Source organism: Xiphias gladius, chromosome 7 (assembly GCF_016859285.1).
Source record: "Xiphias gladius isolate SHS-SW01 ecotype Sanya breed wild chromosome 7, ASM1685928v1, whole genome shotgun sequence".
NCBI classification, from domain to species: Eukaryota; Metazoa; Chordata; class Actinopteri; order Istiophoriformes; family Xiphiidae; genus Xiphias; species Xiphias gladius.
The window spans coordinates 215,642-240,685 of NC_053406.1; the positions used below are offsets into that span (position 1 = coordinate 215,642).

The following is a 25,044-nucleotide window of genomic DNA, read 5'->3' on the forward strand; positions in this document are numbered from 1 at the left end:
TGAGTGCTGCCTAAAATGTAGTCACAATGGGGCGCATTTCAGTCACTATTTCATACTTGTTCTGTTTTCTGACAAAAGAAACAGAAAAACATAAATGAGAACACCTTTATTGGTAATTTGGCTGTATTAAAATACTGTGCATGTGAGCACAGACAGTATGAGAGAAGCAAACAAGTGAACGGCAATCCAGCCATACGCTAGGTTTTGACCTAGTCTTGTTACTTTAATTACAGCTGTTTAGTTTCGGGTACAAGGATAGTATGTGTCTACTTTATCGTTGTTTTCTAGTTTTATCAAATTAATGAACTCAACAAACTCCTCCTAGACATTTAACCAGATCGACTTCAAATCAGGTCACTGCAATCTAAAGACCTTAACAATGAAAAGTTGTTTTCGTTGAATGGTGTGCCTGTGGTGGCAATGCAAATTTCTATGTTTCACCATGAAAGAGGAAGTTGCTGTAATTTAAATAGACATTGTCCAATCTGCCCCGACTTCACATGTTTGATAAGAAGCCCAGCCTGAAGACATCTACATGTCAGTATAGTCATAGAGTTATAGTCATAGCAGTACCTACTGCCAAAAATGGCGTGTTTTATACTTTGATATACTCCTCCTAAAAGGTTGGCAAGATCCACCTAAAACATGGTCAGAAAAGACCTTAATTATGCTTTATTGTGAAGATTATGAGTTATCATCAAATGGCATTGCCCTGCTGGGTGCTGCGAATTTTGATTTTTCGCTGTGAAACAGGAAGTTGTTGTAACTCAAATATACGTCCAGTGTGACCCAAACTTCACATGCTTGATAAGTTTGTCTTCTGTCATGTGCTACTCCTGGCAGGTTGACCACATTCAGCTCAAATTTGGTTAGATCAGTCTGAAGACTTTGATGATGCTTTATAGTGAAGCTTGTGAGTTTTGATTGAACACCGTTGCCATTGCAACGTGGAAAATTTTCAATGTTTCGACATGAAATGGTCAGATCTTTCTCAAATTTCACGTTTAATAAGAGTCCAGGCTTGACAACAGTTTTGAGTCATAGTCTTAGCACCTTCTACTGGGAACAGGAAATCACATTTTTATACTTTGACATACTCCTCCTAGCAGGTTATCCAAATCCACCTCAAATTTGGTTGGAAAAGTCTTAAGATCTTGATGCTACTCAATCGTGAAGCTTTTGAGTTTTCATCAAACGCTGATCTAGTCTACACTATACAACAACATAATATATGTTTACTGCTTGTTCTCTATGCCACATAGTGGACACAGGAAGTGATACAAAATGCGCAATACGTCATGTCTACCGTCATGCTCTCCATTCAGGAAATAACTTTTTATCTTTTTTTCCACTTAAATCTAAATACATTTAATAAAATCAACAACAGTGTCATCAACATAGAACAAACAGTGCTTGGGAGATACACTACACTACTTTCATTACATTCATACAGTCCTATTATAGTACTATTGATGTCTGTTGACAATGCCAATTTGAGTCTTGTATACTGTTCATTTCCTTCATTATTTTGTGTGGCAGCTTTTTTATTAAGAAAATTTCCACAAAGATTGACAGCCAGTGGTCCTTTGGTCCTAGGTGGTTCTACCTTTCCCCAGTCCCTTTTCATAGCTTTTTTACTTGCTACTAACAACATTTTAACCAGATATCTGTCTCTTCCAGTTACACTTTATTCAATGAATTTACAAAGATAAAGTACCTTGCAACTCATACCTTGCAACCTAATATTTGTTGTAACACTTGACATACCATTACCCAGAACATAGTTATTTCCTGACATTTTCAAAACACATGTGAATGATCTACATCAAATGATCCACACTCTCTCCAACATTTCTGCTGTCGGTTTAACTGCTAACTTTTCACCTTCACTGTGGTGTTTTTCTGTTTCTTTTTTTTTTTTTTTTTTTTTTTTTTTTTTTTGGTAACTTATTCCCTCCATGTCCCTGAACTGGTGGACGTGTGATGGATCATCACACATCACACATTCTGTAATTTCTATATTCAGCTCCTTTTCCCATTCCATTTTATATATTTAGTTGAGTGCTTATCATGAAGGGTTCATCCTTGATTATAACACCAAGATTATTCTTGTTACTTTCCTTGTAAGCTTTCGTTATGATTTGGATCACACCGGTACTTCTTTGGAGGGATCTACATGGGTTTCTTTTTTTGTAATAATCTCTTAATTAAAGATACCTGTAAAAACATGCATACCGGATCATATTTTCCTTTCAAATTTTGAGAACTCTCCAGCTCTCCCTCTCTTTCTAGGACACACCAAACTGTCATTCCTTTTGCTGCCCAATGTTTATATTCTTGGTCTTATTGGGCTGCTTTGAAATTGCTATCGTATGCTATCATGTAAAAATTTTGTGTCTTTCTGAATCTTGTAAATTTTAAATATTTTAAACCATAATTTTAATGCATGTGCTGTTATTGAATGCATCTCATTTTTGAATTTCTTTTGTAGCTCTTTATCGCCAGTCATATTTTGAATTGGCTGTTGGTATATTTCTTTTTCAATGTCTTTCCACTTTGCTCCTAAATCTGGCTAGCATCAACAGTAAAGTGGTCTTAATTGAGCAGCATAAAAGTATTCTTTTGATTTTGGTAGAGCAATTTCACCTCTATCTTTGGATAGCTGGTGAGTTTCTTACCTAATTCTAGGTCCTGCCTCCCCAATTGAACCTAGATATTAGTTTGTCCCACATTATAAATTGCTTTTGAGGGACCTCTACAGTTAATGATTGGAACAGGTAAAGAAATCAGGGAAGCACTTTCATTCTAATTATCTCAATTCTTGAATAAGAATATAGTGGTAGAGTAGACCATCTTCCTATATTTTTTTGTATGTCTTGGTTTACCTTTTTGTAATTTGTTTTCTATACTTCAGAGAGATCTTGAGTGATTGTCTCACCCAGATATTTAATAAATTTTAGACTCCAATTAAGTTTATAGGATTCCTGAATTACTTTTGATGATTTATAATTAATTGCAAGGATCTGGGTTTTAGGAATATGTATGCTATATCCTGATAAATGGCTGTATGTTTCAAGGAGCTTCATCAGCATATGAATATGTGTTAAGTCGTCCAAGGGAAAACTATCTCGTCCACAGCAAAAAGTCCAATTTTGTGCTCTACCTCTTTTATTAGGACTCCCTTAAGTTCTTCATTTTGTTGAAATGCTTCAGCCAAGGGCTCAATAAAAATAGCAAAGAGAGCCAGTGGTAAGCAGCATCCTTGTCTGATGGATCTTTGCAGCCTAATTTCAGCCTAAATCAGTCAAGTTTCCATTTATTTTTATTCTAGCGGAGGGGCTCTTTATATAATGTTTTTATCCATTGTATCAATTTATCATTGAATCCCAGCCGTTATAGTACTTGATACAAAAATCTCCAATTCACACACTCAAACACTTTCAGCATCGATACTCACCAAGACAGTACTTTGTTTCTCCTTTTTTGCTTGTTCTATTATATCAAGAGTTCTCCTGATGTTGTCCTGAGTTTGACAGCCTCTTAAAAAGCCTGTTTGAGAGTCCACTGAAAGGAGGTCTGGAGTACTGGTATCAGCTCTTTCTTAAATATCTTTCTATTTTTATATCACTCTGCATGGTAGCATTGCTGCCTGGAGATTTATCATTTTTTAATGAATTTATTGCTTCATTTATCTCTTCTCTCTGACTTTCTCTTCATATTGGCTGTTAATGCATAATTTTGGAAGGCACAAATTGATGGTAATTCCAGTTGATTTAAAAACGCTCTCATTTCGCCCTCATCTTTGACCTAAGGCTGTGTGTATAGTTTTTCATAGAATCTCTTAAATACTCTTTCTAAATCTTCTGGATTATAAATTAACCCATGAGTGAGCGGGTCTCTAATTGTATTAATTACCTGTTGTTTTCTTCTACATTTTGCTAGAAGTTTTAGTGATCTGGGGCCCATTACATAATAACTGCTTAGGAAATAACATCTTACTCGTTCGCACAGTGTCCAATCTTGTCCCCGACAAGCACAAAGCTTTGAGGACCCAATCAATGCTACTTGCAGCTTTAATTACAATTTGGTTTTTATTTATGTCATTTACAATACCATCACAATCATTCCCTGCGGTTTCCAGCCAGTCACACTGTGTATGAGCTGTCCATATGAGCCCACCCTGTGTGTGTTTGCAGGAGTCCCTGATGCACAAAGCTCTGTTCTGGGTCGCAGTAGCTGTCCTGCAGCTGGATGAAGTCAACTTGTACTCTGCTGGAACCGCCCTGCTGGAGCAGAATCTCCACACTCTGGACACAATGCGCGTCTTCAACGACAAGGTAAAACATGTACAAACACACTATAAATCCCTAAAAGCACAAGGTCTCCTCTGCTCACCCAACCTTACACTTTTATGTTGTGTAAACTACACTACACTTATACTTACTATATACTTATATAGATGATCATTTGGGTTTGACAGCGCACTCATGCTGCAGTTAGAGGTGTTCAAGGACATGTGACAATGTATTTAAAGAGTAACTTCACACTAAATCCATATGTACAGTCTCATACACACTCCCACACTTTATTGTATTGTAGATTTAATTTTAAATGGATAATATTGCCATTTTACTCATCCTCTACACTCAAAATTACACTCATCATCTACACTCAGTAACTCATAATGACAAAGTGAAAACATAGTTTTAAAACTTTTTGCAAATTTATTAAAAATCAAAAACTGAAGTCTTTTTTTTTTTTTGTGGTAAGGTGTATTCTGTTTGCTTAAATTATCCTTGAGATGTGTCTAGAACATGATTGGCATCGACTTCTGGCAAATTGAATTACTTGGACATAGTTTAGAAAGGCACACACATGTATATATAAGGCCAAACAATTCACACTGCATGTGAGTACAAAAACCAGGCTGTGAAGTCCAAAGAACTGTCTGCAGACCTCTGTGATAAAATTGTGGCGAGGCGTAGATCAGGACAAGTGTATGAAACCATTTTTAAAGCTTTGAGTGTTCCCAGGAGCAAAGTGGCCTCAATAATTGTGAAATTGAAGAAGTTTAAAAACCAGCACAATGACTCCTAGAGTTAGCCCTCTGGCCAAACTGAAAAACCGAGCAAGAAAGGCCTTGGTTGGGGAGGTGACCAAGAACCCAGTGGTCACTCTAACAGAACTTCTGAAGTCCTCTGCAGAGATGGGTGAACCTGCGGGACGGACGACCATCTTAGCAGCACTCCATCAATCAGGACTTTATGGTAAAGTGGCTAGACAGAAGCCACTTTGAGTATAGGGCATATGACAACTCACTTGGAGTTTGCCAAACGGCATTTAAAGGGCTCTGAGTGCTTGAGGGAAAAGATTCTTTGGTCTGAATAGACAAAAATGAACTCTTTGGGCAGAGCTCCAAACATTATGTCTCGTGAACACCAGGCACTACTCATTATCTGGCTAATACCATCCCCACGTTGAAGAATGGCAGAGACAGGGAGACTGCTCAGAACTGAGGGAAGGATGAATGCAGCCAAATACGGAGAGGTGCTTGTAGAAAACCTGCTCCAGAGTGCATGCGACCTGAGACTGGTATGACGGTTCGTCCTTCAGCGTGACAATGACCCCAAGCATACAGCTAAGACAATGTTGGAAAGGCTTTAGTTCAAGGTTCTGAATGTTTTGGCTCAGCCAAATCCAAGACTTAAACATCTGTGTAGATGTCTGAGAGGATGTACCGGGAGGAATGAGATAAACTGCCAATGCAAGTGTACAAAGTGTGTACTAACCCAAGAAGACTTACAGCTGTAATTGCTGCTAAAAGGGGCTTCTACAAATTACTGAATTACGGGTCTGAATACTTCTGTAAATGACAGATTGCAGTTTTTCATTTTTAATAAATTTGCAAAAATATCTAAAAACTTTGTCATTATGAGTTACTGAGTGTAGACTGATGGGCAAATTGGCAATTTTATCCATTTTAAATTAAATCTACAACACAATAAATCTTGCAATAAAGCTCAGCAGAACTGGGCTCAGGGTGAGAAAGCACAAAACTACTAGAAAGAGAAGATGCCGAGTTAGTAACGTGTATTAATGGCATATGAATGCGCACCGATGGAGAAGGATAGGAGAGAGGAGCTCGGTGCATCATGGGAAGTCCCCCAGCAGTCTAGGCATATAGCAATATAACTAAGGGATAGTTAAAGACAAGCCTGAGCTGGGCCTAACTATAAGTTTTATCAAAAAAGAAAGTTTTAATATTACTCTTAAACATAAGAGGGTTTCTGCCTACCGGACCCAAACTGGAACAAGTTTCCACGGGAGAGGAGCCTGACAGGCTCTGCCTCCCCTTCTACTTTTGGAGACTCTAGGAACCCAATGTAAGCCTGCGGGAGTGTAGCGCATAGGTGAAAGGCACTCCTTGAAGTTTCTTTTATGTGGGTGTTACAGGACATATCCTAACTCAGAAACTCCTTATCTTGGTGCTGGAGGCCAGGGCAATGCAACTTAAAGTAACTAAATATTAGATTACGAATTTCTGATTTGTTTGGGGCCAAGTGAAATAACTTCAGTTTTATCTGAGTTTAATAGCAGAAAGTTGCTGGTCATCCAGGTATTTATATCCTTAAGGCAGCCTTGAATTTTAACCAACTGATTGCTTTCATCCGGCTACATCGACAAGTACAATTGAGTATCATCTGCATAATAATGGGACTTTATGGAGTGTTTCCAAATAATATTGCCTAGAGGAAGGATACATACAAGGCGAATAGAATCCTCACTACACAGAGCTATAGGAATACATGGATCAATAGAGCTATGACTCTCTGTCAGCCTGGCTACATTGCTGAAAAGAAACCTAGGGTTGTTTTTGTTTTTTTTTCGATCTATTAATGATGAGTAATTAGCTGCTCTGGCACTACAGAGGGCCTTCCTATATGTTTTAAGACTATCTTGCCAGGCTAAGCGAGATTCTTCCAGTTTGGTGGAAGGCCGTATCCTTTCAAGTTTTCGCATTGTTTGCTTTAATATGCGGGCTTTGGAGTTAAACCAGGGAGCTAACCTCATTCGTTTTATTATTTCCTTTTTTTGAGGGGCAATGGAGTTAAGTGTCATTTGCACTGAGCCTGCAGCACTATCCACAAGGTGATCATTAGCATAGGAGTAGTTTGTTCTTTTGAGACATGGCAATGAAGTAAGTGCTGATGGAATCAGTTCCTTTAATTTAGCTACAGCACCATTAGATAGACATCTAGTTAAGACGTTTTTGACTAATGGCGTGTAGGCCAAAAATAGGAATTCAAAAGTAATTAAATAGTGGTCTGATAAAACACGATTCTGTGGAAAGACTATTAAATGTTCAATGTAGTTGCTTTATTTACACTCTGAGAGAAGCCAATTGAGTCTAATAATGAGATAAACGCAAATAGAATTGGCTATACTGTTTTCCAGGTTGGGTGTGAAAGACTATAATTAAGTTTAGGTTTAGGGCTGGTTTAACAGGCTTAAGTCGAAAATAGCAGCAACTTCACCTCCTTGCCCAGTGCCTCAAGGAATGTGAGTATTAATATTACTGAGGGGAGTGGATTAATTTCAGCTAATGTGCATTCTTCACGTGACATAGCCAGGCTTCAGTAAGAAAAAATAAATCAGTAGGATAGCCTGATATGAGATTTTTTACCAATACTCTTTAGATGAGAGCAATCTAATATTTAATAGTCCACATTTAATTATCCTATTTTGTTTGCTGCCAATTATCTACAAAGCCCACATCATTTGCTGGACACCACCTCAACAGCCAGTGGTTGAATGATGACATGCGGCTATACATGTAGAAGTAAATGTGTGGGAGATGTAGCCCTTTTAACACATACAAATCTTAAGGATTTAAAAGTAATTGAACACTTGGCTACTACATTTTTGTTGGACAGCTGTATGTCGTTTCGGTAGTTTGTGCACCAAAGAGCTCACAATTGGCCCAGAGTTGATTGAGAGTTGCGAGTTGCCATTTAGATTGAGTTGGAGTTGTCTGTCAATATGACAAGAAAAGAGGTGACAAAACAAGTTAAGAAGATAATAATGAGGCTCAAAAAAAGCAAAAATCCATCACAGAGATATCAAAGGTAGTTAGTTAACCAAACTCAACAGTTGGATACACTCTTAAAAAAAAGCAGGTGTACACAGGAAAACTAGAAAATAGGAAACAAGCTGGTAGACCAAGAAGTACAAATCTTGTGGATGAGCGGAAAATCTTTTGCATTGTTAGGTGAAACCCCATTTATTAATTCACAGCAAGTCAAGAATGTTTCCTTATTAACAATCAAGAGAAGACTTCATGACCTTAACATCAGCAGATTAACCACAAGATGCAAGCATCAAAAACAGAAGGAACAAGCCACAGTTCACAAAAACATACAAAAAGAAACTAGTAGAGTTGTGGAACAAAGTTCTCTGGACTGATGAAACAAGAATCCTTTATGACAAATCCTGTATCACCTCTTTCAAAATGATGGATAGAGGAAAGTGTGGAGAAAAGAAAGAAACAGCTCATGACCCAAAACATACAAACTCATAAGCCAAACGTGGTGGTGGTTCTGTTATTGCTTGGACATGTGTGGCTGCTAATGGAACTGTCAATTTGCCATTGATTGATGATTTCAATTCTGATGTAATGCAGAATTGCAGAAGTATAAAAGAGGATTCTGTGTGCTCAAACTCAGCAAAATGCATCAAAACTCAGTGGATTATGATTTCATCATTCAGCAGAACAATGATCCTTAACACAAGCATGGCCAAAGCAACCAAAGAGGGTGATGAGGTGCACTGTCCCTGACTGACCAAATCAATCACCTGACCTCAATCCAACTGAGCTGCATTCCACTTCCTAAAGACCAAATTAAAGGCAGAAACTCCCAACAAGCAACAATAGAAAGTACGCGCAGGGAAAGCCTGAGAGAGCATCATCAGGGAAGATACAAAGCGTCTGCTGATGTATATGGGTCCAAGAGGATTTTCCACAAAATATAAAAAATGATGTTAATGTTTAATTATCTGTTAAATTACTATTGAAACCATAAACTTTGGACATTGTGTGAAAAAATTTTATGTTCCCCACACAGTTCTTTCTATATTAATTCAATACAATTCAATTCAGTTTTATTTATATAGCACCAAATCATAACAGAGGTTATCTCAGGGCACTTCATATAGAGCAGGTCTAGACCGTACTCTATAGTTATATTTACAGAGACCCAACATTCCCCCATTAGCAAGCACTTGGCAACAGTGGCAAGGAAAAAGTCCCTTTTAACAGGTAGAAACCTTGAACAGAACCTGGCTCATGATGGGCAGCCGTCTACCTGGGCAGGAGGGAGGAAAGAGAACATAGCACAATACAGGTACCACATAAAAATGTAAAAAAAAAATGGCACTAATAATAAAACTAATAATTATAATAATAAGACTAAATATAATAATCATAATAATTGAAGGAGTGGGTCTTGAGCAGGATCATGGGGGCAGTAGGTGGTTTGCAGTCACAGATCCCGATTATGCAGCACCAGGGTAGAAATACCTGCAGAAAGCGACAGGAGGAGAGAGGAGCAAGACGAGAAAGCACAAAATCACTTGAGTGGGAAGAAGCCAAGTTAGTAACGAGCATTGAATGGGTTTGAATGTTATACAGATGGAGAGGGAGAGAAGGAGAGAGGAGCTTGGTGCATCATGGGAAGTCCCTAGGCAGTCTAGGCCTATAGCAGCATAACTAGGGGATGGTTCAAGAAAAGCCTGAGCCAGCCCTAACTATAAGCTTGATTAAAAAGGAAGGTTTTAATTCTACTCTTAAAAGTAAATAGGGTGTCTGCCTCTCGGACCCAAACTTGAAGATGGTTCCAAAGTAGAGGAGCCTGGTACCTGAAGGCTCTGCCTCCCATTCTACTTTTGGAGACTCTAGGAAACACAAGTAAGCCTACATCCTGGGAGCGCAGTTCTAGTGGGGTAATAGGGTAGTATAATGTGAACGTTAATGTGAACCTACTCAAAATAGAGACTTGGTACTTAAATGTAGTGTCCATTATTTTATTTCATATTGAATGTGTTGAAGCACATAGCCTGAAGAACAACAATATGTAACTGTCCAAATACTTAGTCTGGACTGTACATTAACCTGGATGACAGAGACATAAAATTTCCTGGATGACTGAGGGACCTGGATGAATGATAGAAAATGTGATATAAAACGACCCTGATATATGACATACAAATGACCTGGATGAATGAGCTATACCATGACCTGTATGAGTGAAATACTGTAAAAAATTACCTAGATGACTGAGATATACCATGAACTGTATGACTGAGATATACTGTGACCTGTATGACTGATGTAAATTTGTGATATAAAATGATCTGGATGACTGAGATATACCACGACATGTTTGACTGAAATAAACGGCAACCTGGATGACTGAGAATCCTTAGACATACAGCTCTGATTTAAGCTTATGAAGTGTGGATTAGCAGTGAGGTAACAGCCAGATACCTGAATCATCTTCTCGAGTTGTATAGAAAATGAGTAGCCCCTTCTAATACTCTGAACAAAAGTAATTTCAGAACACTGACCCATCTTTTGACTCATTGAGTACAAGAGACCTACTATGTGCAAAACATGAATTATGGCGGGTGCCTCTGACAGTGAATGTTTTTAAAATGTACAACAACAAAAAAAGTACACTTTCCTCATACAACTCTTGTCCTCCTGATTTTTTTCTCCAGAGTCCAGAAGAAGTGTTTATGGAGATCAGATGTCCTTTAGAATGGCACTGTAAGCAGATGGATCACTTTGTGGGACTCAATTTTAGTGCCAATTTCAACTTTGCATTGGTGGGCCACCTACTCAAAGGTAAAGCAGCTGCTGATAGAGAGAAGCATTCACTGGAACTCATCCAATGTTCAACAAATACAGTGTGGTCTTTGTTGGGTCACTGGGTGTACATGTTCACATCAGGCACATACAGTATATAAAGATATTGTGATGACAAAAACACAGTGACTTTTTGTCACTGCGCTTTTAGCAATTTATTTTCAACAGGAAGTGCTGATAAACTTTGGTTCAGTTTAACTCCAGTGTTTCATGGAGGAAGTTAGTCACTTTCAGACAGTGATAGTGAACACCACTACATGTAGTGTTACCGTTGTGTCTGGGTGCAACATCTTTTGCATCAACACTAAATGTTTTAATGTATTTATGTCTTTATTTCTCTAACTTGCATCTCTAGGTTACAGACACCCATCACCCACCACAGTAGCGAGGACAGTGAGAATCCTACACACACTGTTGGCTCTCATCAGCAAACATCTGAAATGTGACAAGTTTGAGGTCAACACCCAGAGTGTGGCCTATTTGGCTGGTATGCAACAGACTCACTTTCAGTTTGTAAATACATCCTCTATCCATCCTGCCCACCATTTATTAAAATCCTGCTCCTATGTAATATCATATTCTTTTACTGAAGAAATATGAAAGGGCAAAGAAAAGTTGAACAAAATTAAGACTTGTATTTTGGTATTCAAAGTCAGGACAGGTTTTCTGTTTCTGCATGTGAGAAAATGGAGGCACTGAAATAGTATTTACCAACAGCTACCACTTTGTGCATCAAGTCATTCCTTGTAGGTGAGAACCTTTACTTAAGAAATATAGAACAAATGTATGAACCATTACCTGTTCTTGGTTATTGTGGTTTGATGCAGCACTGCTCACTGTATCTGAGGAGGTCCGAAGTCGCTGCAGCCTCAAACACAGGAAGTCACTACTGATTTCTGACCTGTCCATGGACCCAGTGCCCATGGACACCTACTCCAGTCACATCACTGATCCCAGCTGCAGGTGAGCCAGTGAACAGGTGAAAACCAAGGATCAAGTTGTCTGATGCATCTACAACAAAAAGAGGCAGACTAGTTCAAATTCAGCCCGATGAGCACACTCATAAGCCTCTTGAAGGTGCAGACTTCTCTTTTCAGTAATATCCTACTTTTTTGTTACAAAGTATGGTACAAGTCACAATTTTAATCCAGCTGTAACCCTGACACAGCTGTTGTTTTGGCCCTTTTCACTGAAATGTTAAAAATCTATATATTTCCTTCATTTTCTGCTATCTGGTCGCTGTTAAGCTAATGTTATACCTCAATTTTCACATTTAAGAGGACATAGATTGGTGGCATGATGTACAGTTATCTCTTGGTTAGGGTAAACCTTTTTTATGACCTATCTACTGCTGCTCTGTCCCATCCAAATAACTTTGTCACTTTTCACCAGAAGATCTGTTATCCTGTCAGTAGAGAAATTAAGTTGATAAATTGAAATTATCTCTTCTGCAGCTTCTGCTTAAGGACAGGATGCTGGCTATGGCAAAAACCAAATGAAACCAAATTGCCAGTTAGGCTGATTACAAAGTGAACAGTAACTCCCTTCTCTATCATATTTTAAAGGTCTGGTGAATCACAATGATGATAGAATATAATGAGATTCTTTGTTTAAATTGTGCAATACTTTGTTTATGACCAAACAAAATGAATTACATTCCCATCAGCCTCAGCTGTATTTTTTGTTTACTGCTACTTAGCAAATGTTAGCATGCTAACATGCTAAACTAAGATTGTGAACAAGGTGAACAAGCATCAGCGTTTCAGCATTGTAATTGTGAGCATTTGAGCATGCTGATGATAGCATTTAGCTTAAAGTACCACTCTGTCTAAGTACAGTCTCACATAGCTGCTAGCATGGCTGTAGACCTATGGTGGCCATGGAGGTGACTGCTGCATTAAAACAAATAGAGGTAATAATTTTTTTTAAAGCCATAGATTGATTGTGTCTGTGATCACTGTGTGTTTATATCTGATTGATCATTGAAGCAAAGTAAGAATGAAAGGTAATGAGAATGTGTCAAAGTTTGATTTGTATCATTCATTGTTCAGGTTTTAGCATTTAAATGAGTCATCACATTGTCTGGTCACCTTCCTCCCAGAACTCTGCGAGAGACTCAGCCGTGGACATCACCTCAGGTCTCAGAGCGCTACCTTTCAGCCCATCACTACCCCACAGTGGGCCAGATCAGCCCACGAACACGCAAGTCCATGAGCCTTGACATGGGTCAGCCTTCACAGGCCAACACCAAGAAGCTCCTGGGTATGATTAATCCCTTAGCTCTGTACAGCTCTGTTGATCATTGCTCAAGAGGAGTAACCTCCAAGTCCATGTTAAACCTACAGAGTTTACATGTATGCGTTGTGTTTGCCAGGCACCAGGAAGAGCTTTGATCATCTCATATCAGACTCCAAAGCACCAAAGAGACCAGAGATGGAGTCTGGTATAACCACCCCTCCCAAGATGAGGCGTGTAGCAGAGAATGACTACGAGATAGGTGAGAGTACAGTCCTGGCATTTCCTGATGGATATGATGAAGATATTTAATGTAATGCCTCTATGTTTTATTTACAGAGACACAAAGAATTGGAAACTCGCACCTTCGTAAAGTGTCCGTATCAGAGTCCAACGTTCTGCTGGATGAGGAGGTTCTGACTGACCCAAAAATCCAGGCTCTGCTGCTCACTGTGCTGGTGAGGAAACACCCCATTTCAAACCAGTCAAACCTGACCAATAATAATCAAATGCTGTAATTTTTCATCTCTTAGTCACTGACTATGTTTGTTAACAGACTGTTGCTCTGATTTTACAGGCCACCCAGGTCAAATACACCACTGATGACTTTGACCAGCGAATTCTGTACGAGTATTTGGCTGAAGCTAGTGTTGTCTTCCCAAAGGTTTTCCCAGTTGTGTAAGTAGCCAAAATATGGCCTCTCTCTTGGTTAGATTGTCTTCTGAGCTTTCAGCCTTTTAAATCAGTTTTTTGTCCAAATAGAAATATTTGGAGCAGGAATTCTAAAGTAGAGGTCGTTATGGGTACACTCGGTTCCTAGTAACTGAGACCCAACCTGGGATCTAAGTGGGACCAGATCAAAGATATCTTCAGTCTTGTCAGGTACCTGAGCGGATCCAAGAGAACTGTCCATCAGCTCTGATCACATAGCTGTACGTTGGTGTTCTCTCATAAGTCAGGCAGATGATGGAGGTGCACATGTGCAGCAGCTCCTCTGGGGGTGTCTGTACCAGTGTTTTTCTTAACAGCATAAAGTATGACCGGAATACCCTGATGATCCTAAAGACAAATATTAAACATCTACATGCTGGGCCAGAGTTCTCTATCAGCCGCTGCAAAGAAACTACATAGCATCAGGCTGCTTCAGAGACCAGGCACTCGAACCGGTGAGGCTGCAGGCTGCTGCCGCCTGAGGGACAAGACACAGGAAGCGGGGCAAGGGTGCTGAAAAGTGAAAAGAGATTAGGCAACCACGCTAGGCTAAAGGTAAACCCAAGCACACCGGCTATTCCGTTAGTCCTTCTGTCGAGTTTTAGCAGCTAGATGGGCAGCCACATTACACTGATAGAGATGCTCTAAATTCCGGTAAGAGCCGAGGGGGCAGACTATGTATATACTGTACATCACCAATGCCTGGTGTACGAACTCTACAGGGAGTGGAATCCATTGTTCAAAGCTGGTGGAGTTTTTAAATGTAAAGTACCGGCCATTCTACCTGCTGAGGGAATGGCTAGCCACTATAATAGTGGTACACATACTCTGTAAAGCCAAGGAGGCACTGCGGGAGCTTTACAGGGTCATCAGTAAGCTGCAGCAGCCTGCCCATCCTGACAGTTTGTTATTGCTGGAGACAATCATGTAAACCTTAAAACTTTGCCACCCAAATTCCATCAGCATGTTGATTTTCCCGCAATAGAGGACACACTGAACTTGGTGCACACCAACACACCCCAGGCATACAAAGCTGTCCCCTACCCTCACTTAGGCCTTTCAGACTACATATCTGTTTTGTTGTTTCCAACATACAAACCACTGCTCAAATGATCCAAAGCAGAGGAAAGGCAGATCAGAGTATGGACAGAGGAAACCACTGTAGCACTACAGGATTTTTTTGACAAATTTTATCAGCAATAAGCAGCAACATATGATCACCACAAGAATGTCAATGAGTATGCGGAGACTCTAACCAGCTATATAGGGATGTGTATTGATAATGTCTCCATCATGAAAGCCATCATTACGGCCAATAAGAACCCATTGATGGCAGACTGCTCAAAACACAGAATGCTTCCTTCAAATTCGGGCACAGGGAGGCCCTTTGGTCTGCTAGGGCTCATCTTTCCAGAGACCCCAGGGGTATGTGGCAGGGCATACTGGCCTTAGAACAGAATCATGCATTGATGAAAAAGGCAACACCTCCCTTCCCAACCAGAAATGTGTTTGGGAAATTTATCAGAAGATATGCCTGGGGAAATCCACCAGCATTGTGAGGGACTTTTCTCACCCAGTCTATGGAGTATTTGCTGCTTTGCCCTCAGAAGGTGATACAGGAGCATCAAAGCCAATACCTTCAAGATGTGTCATGGCTTCCTCCCCCAGGCTGTTAGGCAGCTGAACACTCATCTCAACGAAATAGCATAAACCTGAATGCACGGTTCACAATTGGCGACACTTTATAAGTCATGTATGCTGCATTCGTCCATGCTTTTAATGCACCTTTACTGGGGAGCAGGTACTCAGTCTCAGCACAGCTGATGTGAGGATGGCTCTTGTGAGGATGGCCCAGGGGTCAGTCCATGCAAAGAACCCAGGCCTAACAACATCCCTGGCCAGGTGCTCAAAGCATGTGCAGCCCAGTTGGCATGTGTCCTATCAGATATGTTTAACATCTCCCTGGAACAGGCTGCTGTCCCTACCTGCTTCAAAGCTACCACCAAATTCCTGAAGTAGTGCATGGTCTTAGTGATTACTGTACCATTGCATTGACCCCTGTTATCATGAAATGATTTGAGCACTTGGTACAGATCTACATCAAATCCTGCCTCTGCCCATCTTTAGACCCTTACCAGTTCACATATTACTCAAACTGTTCCACAGAGGCTGCCATGTCATACCATATTATCCCACCTTGACAATGAGAACGCATATGCCAGACTGTACTGTACATCGACTTCATTTCAACCTACAGTACAATCATACAACAGAAGCTTGTCAACTGACTCTCCCTGCTTGATTTCAATACCACATTCTGTTACTAGATTTTGGATTTTTTGACGAGAAGACCACAGACAGTCAATGTGGGCAGCAACTCTTCCAGCATCACACTGAACACAGGGGCCCCCAAGGTGTGCTTGCTGAGGCCCCTGCTGTTCACACTTCAGCAATGATGACAAAACAGCTTACAGGAAGGAGGTAGAACAACTAGTGGGTTTGTATGAAGACAACAACCTTTCTCCTTACTGTCAACAAGACTAAAGAGATTGTTGTCTTCAGGAGGAGGCAGGACTCCTCTACAATACATGTCAAAGGCTCCACCATTGAGAGTGAGCCACATCACATTCCTAGTGATCAGCATCCCTTGTGATCAGCATCACGACCTCTCCTCGTCTTTTAACTCAAACAAACTTGCCAAAAGAGCTCAGCAGAGGATGTATTATCCAAGAGAGCTGAAGCAAGCAAGGCTACCACCCCCAATTCACACAACATTCTACAGGGGCATTCTACAGGTGTACTCGTCTGGTATGGGAACTGTTATGCAGACAATCACAAGACCCTGCAAAAGACAGAGATAATCATCAGTGTCTCTCCCCCCTGTTTGGGAAATTTATCTGGAGAGATGCCCGGGGAAAGCCACCAGCATTGTGAGGAATCTTCAAACCGCAGAAGGTGATACAGGAAAATCAAAGTCAACACTTCCAAGATGTGCAATGGCTTCCTCCCCCAGCCTGTTAGGTAGCTGAACACTCATCTCAACTAAATAGCATAAACATGAATGTACAGTTCACAATTGGAAATACTTTATAAGCTATGTATGCTGCATTCAGACATGCATTTAATGCTCTTTTTTAACCTGATACTCAAAATAGTTTAACTCGAGCATTTGTTTTTTTTATTTTGAACCTTTTTAATAGAATGTTTTTCGTGGTATTTATTTGTTTGTTAATGTCATGTTAGTTCCTTAGCACTTTTGTCCCTTTTCATTCAGCTTTGTGTAAGTTATATATGTGGCTAGAATGACACACAAATAATTCTGATCTGAATCTCTCTGTCTCAGTCTGTTCTGGTTAGCCTTAGTTTGGATCAGGTCTAATTATACTTGGGTCTCCCCAAACCCTACCCCTAACCCTTGTGACCTTTTCAGACTGTTCTGTTGTGTTAAACGAGTCTGCAGTTTGCTCTTACATTAGTCTAATGAAGGTTAGACAGATTCACTAATATAAAGGGAGTGACCTTACCCCCAGACTAACTCTGAACTAAAAGCGATGTTTCCATGGTAACAGTCAGTGGCACCTGCTAGCCATTGGCAACTAATGACAATGGAAAAAAGAGATAAACATGGGTCATTATAGTATTTAGAGAGAGAGAGCTTGCAGAGAGTGTAGTAACCTGTTGGAAATATTCAGCAGTGGGACAGAGGAAACTTTCCTGAGTCTTACTGACAGGTTATCACAAGTACTGAGTCCTGACACATGAAGAAGACACTGTGTCACAGCTCTGCTACAGGTTACAGCTTCACTGAGCTGAGAATTCATAACACTGGAAGGTTTTTTTGTACTGTTACACTCTTTGCCAAATTTTCACAGTAAAATGTTTTGTACCTGATGAATTCTGCTTGAGTGAATGGAGCTGAGTGTTACCCATGTTCTCTAGTCTATATGTTACCCATGTTTTCTGGTAGTACTTAAGATAGTGAAGAACTAGACAGCTTTATGCAACAGATGAATTTAGACATTTATCTGAAGTGTATTAGTTTGATCTAAGTCTAAGTCTGTCTTTGTGAACCTGACCTCAGGACTGACTGATGTCTGCTCCTTGTCAGATCAGGTCTTTTTTCTTGTTTGGTTCTTTTGAAAATTAATTTATGCAGAAGATGAGTTTGGTATTCCCTGGGTTTGCTCCTCTTTGATGTATTTCTGATCTGTGAAGACATCTAGTCTGATGTAAAGACTTGGGACAGTAAATGTCTGATGCTGCTATTCAGAAGTTTAAACAAGGATACATTATGTCAACTTTTTGACTGTTAGAATGTTAGACTTCCTCTGAGTCTGCAGAAACCAAATATATGCCCAATTTATGTACCCCACTGTGGTTTTATAAGGTCCCTATGGCTTCTTAGATGTAAGATGAACCATAATTTTAAATACCTGTCAGCTACGAAGACAAAATCTAAATAACACTTGTGTTATTACAAAATGAAAATGTTTAATTTCATCAAAGCCATAGTACAAGCTTTGAACCTACGTTCATGCACATACAGTATATAGAGCACCATTTATACAGACTTAACAAAAGGTGTTTGTATGTGTGTTTCTTCCTCAGCCACAACCTGCTGGACTCCAAGATCAACACTGTGCTGTCAATGTGCCAAGACACTAACCTCCTGAACCCCGTCCACGGCATTGTCCAGAGCGTGGTGTACCATGAAGAGTCACCCCCCCAGTATCAGCCCTCCTATTTACAAAGTAATATGCATTGAAATTTTCACATTCTGTACAGGACAAGCATGTTAACTTTGGTTGTATAGTTTGGACACAACCTATTGCCTAAAATAATAAGTTTCTCTCCCCTTCCTTTCATTTCACAGGCTTCGGCTTTAATGGACTTTGGAGGTTTGCCGGACCTTTTTCTAAGGTATGAATGATACTTCCCCTTGTCGTTTTTTCATTTCCTCTCAGGCAGTCTTGGCAGCCACACAAGAAAGTCAGTTTACTTAGCAATTAAAGACACACTTCTGCAACGAGCCTGCCAGTTGGTGTGGTGATATAAGCCCACATACACACAGCAGTAGCAGAGAGGCTGGAGATCATTTGAAGTCCAGTTTTCATTTCATACTGAGTCTACCAGCTGCTCAGAAATTTAGAAAACACAACAAAGAGTGTAGTAACATTGTGTCCAGGTCCTTCTGTCACCCTATACAGATAATAGCTTGATGAATGGATCGTGTATTTGAATATTAATACATTTGTTGTCATAGACAGGTGACTTTACAGAGTGGAAGCACAGTGTACCTAGTAAACAAAACATGTGATACATTTCATTGCAGTAGAAGTCGAAAGCAGACCGTTTATCCCATTGATGACCTCTTCATGAAATCAATATTTATAATCCAGAAAAGAAGATCATTGTTGTCATGAGTAATGGAGACATTGTAAATAATGTAAAGTAATGGAATACATTGTTGGCATCATTTGTAGTATTTATTAAATGGAGCTAAGCAATAATATGCTCTTACACTTTAAAAGACTCAGAAAATAGGTGCTTGAAAATTGTTTAGTTATTTATTTAACTTTTATTTAAACAGGAGGTTTCTTGAGATACAGTATCTCTTTTACAAGAGACAAGTTAACACATTAAATGCACAAAAGTAAATTAAACGGGCATTTTTTACCTTTTTTTTTTATTTATTCACATGTAGTAGTAAGTTTGCCCCGAGAGGCAGGAAATATGAGCCGGACTATTGAAAAAACTCCTCACGAAACATATTTTGAATGTGGTGTTTTCAGCCTGATGTTCAGACAGCATCTCCAAATAAAATTTATCCTTAAATCCGGAGTGTGTAATACAAAAAAACGGTTTTGCCGAGTTCACACTCTGGGAACACTAATAATGATTTGTCTTGATGACTTTCTCTGATAACTGCTTTAAACAAGAGGTTTACCAAGGATGGATTTAAATATGAAAAGGTTCATATGAATCTTTTTCTGTGTTGTCAGTGAGGTCCTCCCTGTTAACATGCATAAATTACACTGATTCGTTTTTGATTCAGCCTTCAAAGGATTCGCCATCATCTAAACAGCTAAAAAGTATGAAAGCAATTCTTAAAACAAAAAATGAATTTGGGCTTCATAAGGTTTTAATGTCAGTATTAGAAGTGAATGTTTCATACAGCCATATTTGATCACATTTGTATGAAGAGAGACTTTTGTGTTTTGGGGTTAATTTCTCCCTCTCATACTTGTATGGCACACAGGCTCTCTGACGTTGTAATGCTAACTCAGACCTGGCTTGATTGGGGACATTCAGTGGGGCTCAGCAGCCCATTAGTGAAGTAACGTTGTGCTTCACTGTCTGCCAATGTGTCTTTTTTGATACTACCACCATAGTCAGACATTTTTGAATTCTATTCATAGTGGCTTAAAGTTTCACAGTGAACGACTCCCCAATACATGGCTAATTACAGAAAAACATTAATTTCAAAGATTAACAATGAATTGAGTTATGTTTTCATATAATATGGATAAGGTGTTGAAGTGGTTTTTATGTGATAATATGGTGTTATGTTACAATGGTTATACAGAATACAACAAAACTGAGTACATCCCTGTTTATTGCACTGGTATGTTAAAAATGTTAAATAATTAAAAACTTTCATCTTTTAATAAATATATTATTTTTCAGTTGAAATGTATTAGATCTTATACATGAAAACAAACAGGTTAGATACACTTTATTGAAAATACAGGCCCCAAAGTACAACTTCAGTGCAACAAAAGTGATTACATCTGTAATATCCAATTAATGCCCAATGCATGAACAAGGTTATAAAAGAACCTATTAACACCGCAGCATCCTCAGTTTTGACCTGGGTTGTGTAATGCACATGGCTCCACATGGTAAGGAACTGCCCAGGAAGTTAAAAAACTTTATAAAGATGAGAGAGGGAAGAAGAACATCAGTAGGCTACTGAACATAAGCTGAAACACAGCTGCAGCAGTGGTTAGGAGGTTCAGGAAGAGCCAAACTATTGATAACAGAAGGCGCAGTGGCTGTCAAAAAATGACACCATGCACAAATGACTATTTACATATCCTTGCATTGCAAAACAGACGGGTAGTGCTTCTAATTTGGCACAAGGACTATCTATGGAAATTGGTGTTTCAGTGACTGATTAGACAGTGTGATGGAGTTTGCAAAAAGTCAACCTCTACGGACGGCGTCCAAGAAGAAAACCATTGCTCAAAAAACTGGAAGATTAAACTTAGCCAAAGAACATGAAAAGAGGAAGATGAATATCAGCAGCAAATTCTTTAGTAAGATGAATTCAAAAGAAATTTGTTTGGATAAGATTGAATCCCTCATGTTTGGTGTGGACCTGACCAGGAATACCACAGCGACAGTGCCGATCATGAAACATGGAGGTGAGAGTGTGCTGATTTGGGGCTGCATGAGTGCATAAATTGTAGGGGAAATGACATTTATAGATGGCACTATGAATGCAAGTTTGTATACCCAAATATGAATGAGAAGACTCCCAGTCTCTAAAAGCTTGACCAGAGAGGAATTTTCCAATGTGACAATGATCCCAAACAGACTGTAAAAATCACAAAATCACACAGCTTTTAAAGAAGAACAAAGTGAAAACTGTGACTTGGCCAAGTATGTCCCTGGACATTAATCCAATAAAAAACCTCTGGAGTATTTTAAAGTTGCTCTACCCCCTCCAGCAAAGAGCAACTGAAAAGAGTCATCTATGAAAATTTCCACAGATTTGTGCAAGACTGGTATCATCCATGTCCCAGAGGATTGATTCTGTCATCCCTGGCCCATGCCCCATCATTCCACCAAGTTTGTTGCAAATTGCTCCAGTATTTTTTGCATACTCCTGCTGACAAATAAACAAATAAAACCAACAAACATACAGAGGTGAAAACCTAACACCCTTGGTGGAGGTAAAAAATAAAGGAACTGAATCAAAAAAGAAGGGTGTACTGACTTTTGTTTCAGCTGGTTCTTTAATATGGACATTTTATTATAGTTAATTAAATAGCCAAACATTTCTGTATTTCAAATGAATTGACTTCATTCTTCTTGGGCTTCAGCTAAAAACAAAATTGTATCTAACGAACGGGATTTGTAATTGCTTAACATTTTAGAGATAAAAATGATCAAATGATAAGTTATTTGTTCTTCGGGCTCTTAACTTCAGCACATTCAAACTGAAATAAAATAATATATCAATAATATATATATATCTCAGTTATAATTTGAGTGGGTTTGAGTGGGTTTACATCAATAAAAAAAGAATTGTGTGGGAGATATACAGTAGCCATTTTAACACACAGTGCCCAGTTTAATGATGACATGCGGCTATACATGTAGAAACAACTGTGTGGGAGATATCACCCTTCTAACACAAACAAATTTTAGGGTTTTAAAAGTAATTGGACACTTGGCTAGTACATTTTTGTCGGGCAGCTGTGTGTCGTTTTGTTAGTACATGCACAAAAGAGCTCCCAAGTGGCTTGGAGTTGATTGAGTTGAGAGTTGCCATTTAGATTGAAGTGGAATTGTCTTTCAGTATGAAGAGGTGACAATGCAAGTGAAGAGGATAATAATGAGGCTAAAAAAAAAAAAAAAATCTATCAGAGAGATAACTAAGGTTTGGCTAAAATTAACAGTTGGGTACACTTAAAAAAAAAAGTGTGTACAGGAAAACTAGAAAATGGCAGAAGACTACAAATGAAAGAGAAGACTTCATTACCTTAACTTCAGAGGACTCACCACAAGATGCAAACCCCTGGGAAGCTTCAAAAACAGAAAGAAAAGGCCGCAGTTCACTAAAACGTTAAAAAAGAGAGGAAAAAAATGTTGTAGAACAGAGTTCTGTAGACTGATGAAACAAAAGTCAACCTCTGTCAAAATGATGGAAAGAAGAAAGTATGGAGAAAAAAGGAACAGCTCATAATCCAAAACCTCTGTCTAACATGGTGGTGGTTCTGTTATGAGTCAGGCAAGTATAGCTGCCAATGGAACTGGCAAACAACAGAATGAATACAGACGTATAGCCCGTGCAGTGAAAACCTGGAAGAGCATTACCAGGGAAAGATACAAAGCGTCTGCTGATGTCTGTGGGTCAAAGACACAAAAAATTGAAATTGATGATTACATTTGACTTCGTGTTTATCTGTCCAGTTACTATTGAGCCCCTGAACTATGGGCTGTGTGTTAAAAGGGTTATTTTCCCCCCACAGTTCTTTGATTTAAACTTACTCAAATGAAAGCTGAGACTTGGCACTTTATTGTATTATCTATTATTTTATTTCAGATTGAATGTGCTGAAACTCAGAGCCTGAAGAACAAAAAAATAGTGTAACTGACAAATACTTATAATCTCAGTTTAAATTATTAGATTAGATTGATTGAACACACATTAAATCAGCGGCAGTGTTAACAGTGAACACCCATCAGTCTAACATTTTTCATCTTCTTTACTAAACCTGCAGCAAACCCAGATACCGGACTATGCCGAGTTGATTGTCAAGTTTCTGGAGGCGTTGATTGACAGCTACCTGCCCGCAGCTGACGAGGAGCGAGGGGAGGAGCAACTGAGGACACCCACCTCCCCCTACCCCCCCACCTGCCAGAGCCAGCTCAGCATCACTGCCAACCTCAACCTGTCCAACTCCATGACCTCACTGGCCACCTCACAGCATTCACCAGGTCTCACAAACACACACAAACAGACAGATCCTCACTCAGACTCTCTGCGTGGACTATACGCACCACACCTCCTTCTCTAAGCACCATACACCCATGTCCCAGGCTTCCTGTTCTTTGTTAACACTTTTGAACTGTAAACATAGTCAGGTTCAAATCAAAATCTGCAGCTGATGAGATGTTTCCCCAACCGGTGACAGCCACACTTTAGTCTTTCATTGATTATTCAGTTTCTCTGAGCTCCAAAAGAGATGGATTCAAAATATCTAAAAGGCCATGCTACCTCTAAAAATGCAGGGAGGAACGAAATCAGCTGCTTATGCTACAGCACCCCCTGTTGTTTAATGAATGACATATTAGATGCAGGAGACAAATGCACTACTTGAAATTGGTGATAAACATTTTAAAATGATATACAATGTGTCTTTACTTATTTACTGATGTCAGACTGCTACTGTGTGCAAAATAGAAGCCAGAACAATCACAGTAAAGTATAAAGAATCAGATAATCTAAGTGCAGTAAGAGTGAAATGTCTGAGAGTTTGTAGTATGTGACTGAAGGAAAATTACTTCAACATGCCATGTGTCTTCAGGAAGGTAGGTGTGACAGCGGGAAGCGGAGAACTCGTTTGTTAGAAACACCTGTAGTATAATCACCATAAACAGTGACTCACATATAGTTTGCGTGAGAATAAAATTTATAACCTTTTCAAAACAATGTTGGAAAATTAACATTTTAATAACATATAGACATATTAGTCTATTTTGATTTTTACACAGTAGAGCAGCGGTTGACCAATATTCTCTGACAAGATGAACACAGTTTAGAGAATTGGTTCCCAGCTGCTTCAGCCTCAGTTTCCAAATTGTCTCTGAGACATCAGACCATTGTTCATACATCAAGTACCTTAACACTCGTTCAGTTTATTGACATTCATCTATTCTGCCTTTCATTGGATTCAAACTTCTGCTCTGTTCTGCCACTTCAGTTTTATTACAAGAATGAAAAAACTGGGGAGTTCAAAGTTAAAGTAATACAAAGTATTGCAACAAGAGAGTGCAGTTAGGGCTTAAAAACCACATCAAAACACAACAGCTGTTAAATATGAATCAGGCCTGTTTTTACAGCATAAGATGTAAATAGGCCTGATGAAAAGAAGTGGGTAATACAACAACTGCAGTGCTGAAAATGATATGGAGAAGAAAAATAATTTTGATAGTTTGAAGTTGGATATATTGTGTTTGATACTATGCCATGTTGTACAGTGTTAGTTTCTTCTCAATTTCGACTATGAGCTGCTGTGAGGGTCATGTCAGAGCTAGCATCAGTAGGCTACTAGTCATGTAAATTTTCAGATCATTCTCAAGTCTAATTTATGCTCAAAGTTAGATACAGATATGGACAGAGCCTTCTGTCTGTACTCTGCGTTCATTTCATCCGTATTTGT

At 39.2% G+C, this 25,044-nt stretch overlaps 1 protein-coding gene across 1 annotated transcript in view; it reads left to right on the top strand.

The window, feature by feature from the left end:
• LOC120792129 (neurofibromin-like) overlaps positions 1–25,044 on the top strand; it is a 128,074-nt gene that overhangs the window by 98,394 nt on the left and 4,636 nt on the right. Inside the window, exons 44-54 of the mRNA XM_040131188.1 lie at positions 4,197–4,337; positions 10,777–10,903; positions 11,280–11,411; positions 11,752–11,887; positions 13,026–13,186; positions 13,299–13,421; positions 13,499–13,617; positions 13,737–13,837; positions 18,479–18,621; positions 18,744–18,790; positions 23,383–23,599. Coding sequence (XP_039987122.1) covers positions 4,197–4,337; positions 10,777–10,903; positions 11,280–11,411; positions 11,752–11,887; positions 13,026–13,186; positions 13,299–13,421; positions 13,499–13,617; positions 13,737–13,837; positions 18,479–18,621; positions 18,744–18,790; positions 23,383–23,599 — 1,447 coding nt within the window. The remainder of the gene's footprint in view (positions 1–4,196; positions 4,338–10,776; positions 10,904–11,279; positions 11,412–11,751; positions 11,888–13,025; positions 13,187–13,298; positions 13,422–13,498; positions 13,618–13,736; positions 13,838–18,478; positions 18,622–18,743; positions 18,791–23,382; positions 23,600–25,044) is intronic.